Here is a 7,857-nt window from a genome sequence, read left to right as displayed (position 1 = left end):
TTTTTTTTTTTTTTTTTTTTTTTTGCGGTACGCGGGCCTCTCACTGCTGTGCCCTCTCTCGTTGTGGAGCACAGGCTCCGGACGCTCAGGCTCAGCGGCCATGGCTCACGGGCCCAGCCGCTCCGCGGCATGTGGGATCTTCCCGGACCGGGGCACGAACCCGTGTCCCCTGCATCGGCAGGCGGACTCTCAACCACTGAGCCACCAGGGAAGCCCCCCAGATGCCTTTTAAATAAAGGAATCCTCCTGCCCTGGCAAGGCAATGGGACAATAAATCATGGGAACTATATTTTAGAAAGAAAGGTCTGAAGGATGCCCTGTAGCAGGTTAGCAAGCTGCTGTAGTAATAGAGAACAGTGCTTCTCACCACTTCACTGTGAATATGCATCACCAGGGGATCCTGTTAAAATGCAGATTCTGATTCGGTAGGCCTGGGGCGGGGCCTGAGATTCTGCATTCTAACAAGACTCGAAGGGGATGCTGAGGTTAGGACCTCACCCTGCATAGTCAGGACGCAGATGATAGGCATGACACTGACAGTGGCAAGAGCGAGAGAGAAAGGGTGGGATCGATTTGAAGTGAAAACAAATGGCAACTTTGTCAAGCTGCATCTAACATCATATTCACCTGAGATTGTACAGTGATCAAATGAATCGGTCAATAACTAAATAAAGTAACAATGGGAGTATTATATCACACACTAGGCAACGTAAAGCACATTATGAAATAGGTAAGGCCAGAACACCTGAACATAAATTGACTAACAGTGTAAACGTAACATGTGAACTCAGCATTTAAAAGAAATGTATAACAAATCATTATTGAAATTGCTAAACACATTACCTTTTAGTGGCTCTCTAATTGGGGATTTAATGTAGACAAATCTACATTGATTTCCACATGGTTTCATTTAATTCATTTGTTTTTTAATATATAGGCTGTCTCCTTTCCAATAAAAGGGCATGGGATGGATTTAGGATAACATAATAAAGGACATACATGTGCTATGGTTAATAAAAAGGAAAAATATCAACGTCACAGAAAGCAAATACCTAACCACAACACTAATATAATTATGGTGATGGCATGCCAATGTGGGTTTGAGCTTCCTGGTTTTTCCTTCTTTTTTTTTCTTTTTTTGTACATTTATTTATTTATTTTTGGCTGCGTTGGGTCTTTGTTGCTGTGCGCGGGCTTTCTCTAGTCACGGCGAGCAGGGGGCATTCTTCATTGCGGTGCGTGGGCTTCTCATTGCGGTGGCTTCTCTTGTTGCAGAGCATGGGCTCTAGGTGCGCGGGCTTCAGTAGTTGTGGCTCGCGGGCTCTAGAGCGCAGGTTCAGTAGTTGTGGTGCACGGGCTTAGTTGCTCCGCGGCATGTGGGATCTTCCCAGGGCTCGAACCCATGTCCCTGCACTGGCAGGCGGATTCTTAACCACTGAACCACCAGGGAAGTCCCTTCCTGGTTTTTCTTATCAAATGAATAAATTAAGGAAATAAAGCGGTCGCCCACCAAAAAACTAAATTCCAAAGGAAGTTTCTCACTTGGAACCTAATAAGGCAATTGAACAATATTAATGGATAACATTCTCAATAATTTTCAGCAAATGCAGAAATTTATGTTTTATAAGAATTCTCATAACTCTGCTCAATATAAGTACCAAGGCCGTGATATCACATGGTAACTCGGGCATTCTGATGGGGCTGAGTTATGAGTCCAGACATGTAGCTGCCTGTTGATAAAGAGATGGTCAAGGTTAAAAGAGAGTAGATGGATCACATATCTGGTAAAGGTCCTTCTTTAGCTACAGTCCCTTGTCCCAGCTTGACTTTCAATGCAAGCTAGAGAGCAGACAGCAGGGCACAGGCCCAGAACTCCGGTGTGCTATACTGCTGGCGGGGAAGGAGCCACAGGCTTTGAAAACCACAGCTGGCAGGTTTGTCACACTGAGAAAGAAAGTCCAAGATGTGGCAGCCTGGAAATACAGAACAGTTTAGTAGTGACCGCTGGAGTTTGAAAGTTGAAGGCCAAAGATACTGGTTTCCGTTTTGACAATGGTGAGTTGTTCTCTACAACAGTCATTAGATATAAGGTGAATGGATGCCTGGCCTTTATTTAAAGCTCTTCTTAATTATGCCATTCATTAAACCTCTACTGGTTTCTCTCTTTTGTCAACAGATGTTTTTCTTTAACAGGAGAATATGCATCAAGCAAGGAATCCATCAAGCAGCCTTCAGGGGGTCAGTCCCTGTCGCTCAGGGACTAAGCGTCTGCCTTGAAGTCAACCTCCCTGGGCTCCAATTCCGGTTTTGCCACTTGTGCACTTCTGTGAACTTGGGTAACTGAGCCTGAGGTCTAAATCCATAAAATGAGGATAACAATAATGCCCAGCTCATAAGTGTTTGTGAGGAATCACTGAGATGATTCATGGACATTGCTTAACACAATGCCTGACACCAATATACGTGAGCTTTTATGAGTACTCTTGTTCTAAACAAGGTGAGATTATGGTCTGTTCTAACAAGACGTGACCGCCTGCGCTACTACTTGCCGTGTCATTAAGATACAGAGAGACCCACATGAGCCAGACATCACCTTCTCAGCCTCGTCTCCTCCCCTTCACTCCCACCACGGTGGTCGCACTGGTCCCGAGACTTGCTAAACTTGTTCTTTGGGCTTCCACGTCTGCTATTCCTCACCCAGAAATTATTTCTTCCAGATCCTCCCATGGGCAGTCCCTTCCTATCCATCAACCTTTGGTTTAAACATTCCTCCACAGGGAGGCTTTCCCAGGCTCCCATCCCACCCACTACTCCATCCTGTTCAGCTTCTTCATAGCACTTATCACTATCTGGAACTATTTATGTCTGCTTGCTTATTGTCTCTCCTCCACTAGAAAATGAGAGCCTTGAGAGCAGAGAATGTGTGTCACGTCCACTGGTATCTTCCCAGGGCCGAGAGCAAGTCTTCAGGCAAAGCAATCCTTTTGCCTAAATAATGGCTGTACAAATGGGCCCCAGAGAGTAAATGAAATCATTTAGACACTGTCACCGTCTAAAAATTGTAATTCTTGGTATAGCTCACAGTTCAGTAAAGTAAATGCTAAATGTGTTAAAAACTATCTCTTTCTTTTAAGACATTATTTGAGATAAGAAACATCATCTAGTCCATCAATAGGATGTGCTGTTTAAGTAGATGTTTTAAATTGTGGGAAGAAATGTTTGCTGTGTTTGCCATTTTTTTTTCTTTCTACTTGTGCCTGAGACAAGGTCATTATGAGACTTGACTGAAAGTTTGATTGCCTTGTTTGCCTTCTGGCAATTTGTCAATATAGAATATATAAAGCAATCAGAATGTTTTTTTATGGATACAAAAATAACAAAGAGAGTTATGACCGAGTGTTGCCCTTAAAAGTAAACTCCCGTTTAGACACCAATAGCCTTCTACTGTGGGAAATTTTCGAAACAAATTTTGTCAGCTATATCTTATCATCTTTATTTGGTACTGACATTTTATACCCCACGAACGTGACTCAGGAAATACTTATTCATATGGAACCAAGGCTTCAAGCTTCATGGAAAGATTTATACAATTTAAAATTATGACACATTTCATTCCTGGGAGGGTCATATCTTTTTAGATTGTCCTGGTTGAAGTCTGATATAATCCAGACTTTAAAAGTCAGGGAGGTATATTTCCTTTATATAACAAAGTCTTCCCCCTCATCTTTTCGGGCTGCCCCTTCTCATAGAGGTTAAACTCAAACATCAGTTCCTTGGCTCCCAGAGCTAAAGTCGCCATCCTCAAGTCCCTCATTATCCCATTGCCTTCTTTTTCCTTCAAAGCTCTGATCACCACTTGTGTTGATGTTGTTCACATTGCTTGTCAGCTTCTCCACTGGCTGCATTCCCCTCCAATAGAGCTCTGTGAGGGCAGGGACCTCGTCTTGTTCACCACTGTTCTCACAGCAGCCAGAATACAGCCTGGCAAATATTAGGCACTCAATAAATGACAAAAGGGACCAGATCAAGGCTTCCATTCCTTTTTTTTTTTCTTTTTTTTTTTCTTGCGGTACGCGGGCCTCTCACTGCTGTGGCCTCTCCCGTTGCGGAGCACAGGCTCCGGACGCGCAGGCTCAGCGGCCATGGCTCACGGGCCCAGCCGCTCTGCGGCATGTGGGATCCTCCCAGACCGGGGCATGAACCCGTGTCCCCTGCATCGGCAGGCGGACTCTCAACCACTGAGCCACCAGGGAAGCCCAGGCTGAGCAATTTTTGAATCCTATGGCCCACTAGGTCTTTATGTATACAATTGGCACACTCTGCTTACAAGTCCAAGTTTGAGTAGAATGTTTAAATAGAGCTGAAACCTGGAACTTAATTTAAAATTTGCTCTGCCATGACTTTCAAAGATTTATCACTGAAAACTAGTATATAAAAACTCCCCAAATACTCAGTTTATTAAAACAAACACACAAAACTCTCAAGTCCTACCTTTTGGACCACCGGTAGCAGGCCCTTCCCTGACCACAGCAGTTCAAGCCTGGTATTCTGTGTCCACCGGATCTTTTCATTATCATACCTTCTCTGAAAGAGACATCAAGTTAACCCATCATCTTCAAGCTTCCAGCTCACATTTAGCTGATACAGCCTCACAACTTAGGACTAAATATACCGTTTCGTTCTCCCGTGTCTTTCCTCCCCACTTTTTCCTCTTCCACTGTCAAATAGCTCAATGCTATGTTTACTAGGCTGATTACTAGGCTGATGTTTACTATTCCAGCAGCTAATCTTTTAAAGTACTCTGGTCAGATGCAGGCCTGTTGGCACTGGGGGCAGCATAATTCTGTTACACACACTGCAGGACCTTAAGCATTCCAGCTTCTGGCTCTAAATGCTGAGCGTTTCCTCCAGTCACTGTGACAGCCTGAAAAAGACCCCACATGTTGCTAAATGCCTGCACGGGGAAGGTTCAGCTGCTGTTGAGACCACTGGAGATGCTCACCCACAGATTCCACAGATATATTTCTGCATCCCTTCACCTACAGTTCTGGTACAAAGCCGTGCCAAAGAAGCAGAGCAAAGCTATTATCAATACTTTGGAAGAAAAACTAGCCTGGTTTTGAAAGATGTGAAAAGAAAGAATAATAATAGTGGCTAAACAGACAAAAATTAAAACAGCTGCTAACAATGCTCTTTACTACAAAAGTTAAGCTCTTCGTAATATCAGGCTCTCATATTATGAAGGAAAATAATCATTAAATAAATTTCAATCCTGTTACTTGGCATACATTTTATACAGTATTATTTTTAGTATACGTGATTAAAAGAAGGGATCTTGTATATTTGATTTCTAAGGCATTCTCCCACACATCATATTTGCTACCTCTGTTAAACACCCCTACTGTGGGGTTAGAGGAGGAGACTGGAGCAGTTGACACCCTTGTTTAAAGTAGCAAGATACTCTGTTTTGTATAAATAGGTCCCTCAGTTGCTCTAACTCTGTTGGGAAGAAAAGCAGCGATCAGTGAAGCCAGGTGAGCTCTATCACCTTGGCAAATGTTAAAAAATCAAGTGTTAATGCTCATCAACTTTTCACACTTCTCCTTAGAGATCCGACACTGGAACTTACATGCCCTTTGGTCCCAAATCATGGATGAAGGACAGCTGGCTTATATCAAGGAATTCTGTCTGAAAAGAGGCCAAAAATCCAAACTTTAGAAAGCAAAAAAAGGAGGGGGGGAAATTTATGCATTCAGAAAGATATTATTAGGTACCTTCATGTATAAACACGTCTGGGGTACTCTACAGACGACACAGATCAATAACAATGGTATTGCCCTGAAAGAGTATATTTTAGAAGCATATACACAATTAATACAATCAAGAAAGTGATGATAGCTCTAAGATGAAGAGACAAATGCTCAAGAAGCTCATGGAGAGATCTGCCAATGGCAGTAGACCATGGCAATAACAGCCTTAACAGAAAATCAAAGACGAAAAAGACACACTCCTGGCATTAGGAGGCAAAGGGGAGACCAGACATGGAAAACACTCCACATCAACCAAGTTCTATGGGAAGAACCATAGCAGTTACACGGAAAAGTAGTTATAAAGTTATAGAATTATAGGGAGAGGGTGACCACTTCCTAGCTAATGTGACATTACAGAGGAAACAGCACTTGATCTGGGCTTGTAAATGGGATTAATGAAATGAAACGTAACAATTTTCCTTTGAAGTTTTGTACACATGATTGGGACTCTCTAATATTAACCTTGTAAGAAAAATTACACACCTCTCAAAGCTGTCAGTACTTGTGAAGTCCAATTAAATGCTTAGTTTTCTTTCTTAGGGTTATTTGAAGGAGTCTTTGAAATTCAAAAGGATTTAAATATCTTTAAAAACCCCAAATCAAACATATCCTCACATAGTACTTTTTATAAGGATTTTATATAAAACATGGTAATTCGGTACCATACAATTTCAAAATCTGATTTGTGGAACTGAAGTGATACCACAGATTTTAAGCCACAGAATCCAAAATGTCTCAAGATCCTAAGCCATAAGTTCTCATTTTACCTCTAAGGAGCAGAGAGAAAAATACTAACCCTAGTTTACACTGGAAGAAACTACTACAGAGGTGTAACTAAATTATGCAAAGTCAGAGACTAGTTGAATGGAAGAATAGGAAATGAAAAGCAAACATCAGGGAAACCACTTATCTATTACCTGGATATTTTCTTATGCACATTAGCTCTTATCAAATAGTTGACAACAGAAATATTCATTGACCTAATTCAGAAACGATAACTTCAGAATATCATACCCAAATTGCTAAACGTAAAGAATTTCATCTAAATAAAAAGGTACACATTAGCAATGCAGAAAATTTTAAGTTGTGTAGTAAGATAAAATTTAAATTTATCCTAATGGTTTACTAAAGAGAAATTTGGAGGAAAAACTAGTCTTATTACACAGAAAAAAAATCTTTGGCAATAAATGTTCTAATACAGATTTATGGAATTGAAAAATAAATGTGGCAAAGCCAATTTAGAAGCAATCCTAAATAATACAATTTGAAATATAATATTGTATTGTCCAAACTTCTCCAAGCATCTTCAGGGATAAGAATTCCATTCTCCATTTGGGCAGGTGATTCTCAGGAATAAGAATTTAAAGATCAATTTAGCCTGACAATAATCCATAGGGCTTACTGATCTCTGAATAATGTACTAATCAATATCTTTTTTCTCTCCAGTGGAACTCGTGAAAAGCACATTTAAATGTTAAGGAAACAGGGAAGCAAAGGGTTCCCATGCCAAAGGGACAAGCAACAAACCTGAGGGGTAATAACGGACCCCAGAAATTACTGGGGGCTCGTTTTACACTTATAAAAATATAAGTTAATTATATGTGATTATATAAAAATAACTTTTAATATGTTTTTCGCAGACAGAAGTTTTAATATGTCTCACAATTATCAAAGGAGACACACAGATGCCAATCTAATTTCTCAAATATGAGACAGAGGCCTGCAAATCTAGTCTCTGGGACAAATTATAATTAGCGTGAGAGGAAAATAACGCTAGAAAATTAAGACAGATCAAATTGTATCCCATGCTTGAAGCATTTTGGAGAATTCCGCTGTTAGGGAGAATAATCTAAGTAGCCACCAAAAAAGAGGGATTCCCTGGCAGTACAGTGGTTAGGACTCAGTGCTTTCACTGCCGTGGGCCCGGGTTCAATCCCTGGTCAGGGAACTAAGATCCTGCAAGCTGCGCAGTGAGGCAAAAAATAAAATAAAATAAAAAATAGGGCTTCCCTGGTGGCGCGGTGGTTGGGAGTCCGCCTGCCGATGC

General features: G+C 41.2%; 1 protein-coding gene across 2 annotated transcripts in view; it reads right to left on the bottom strand.

Annotated features, from left to right (window-relative positions):
* PLD1 (phospholipase D1) overlaps positions 1-7,857 on the bottom strand; it is a 119,132-nt gene that overhangs the window by 102,885 nt on the left and 8,390 nt on the right. For both annotated transcript variants that reach the window (XM_007464713.1, XM_007464714.1), the window contains exons 6-7: positions 5,630-5,688; positions 4,492-4,584 (exon numbers count right to left, since the gene is read on the bottom strand). In XM_007464713.1, coding sequence (XP_007464775.1) covers positions 4,492-4,584; positions 5,630-5,688 — 152 coding nt within the window. The remainder of the gene's footprint in view (positions 1-4,491; positions 4,585-5,629; positions 5,689-7,857) is intronic.

This window comes from Lipotes vexillifer, unplaced genomic scaffold (assembly GCF_000442215.2).
Source record: "Lipotes vexillifer unplaced genomic scaffold, Lipotes_vexillifer_v1.1 scaffold37, whole genome shotgun sequence".
Classification (NCBI taxonomy): Eukaryota; Metazoa; Chordata; class Mammalia; order Artiodactyla; family Lipotidae; genus Lipotes; species Lipotes vexillifer.
The sequence above is the reverse complement of the archived record's forward strand: the minus strand, read 5'-3'. Positions and strand labels throughout refer to the sequence as shown.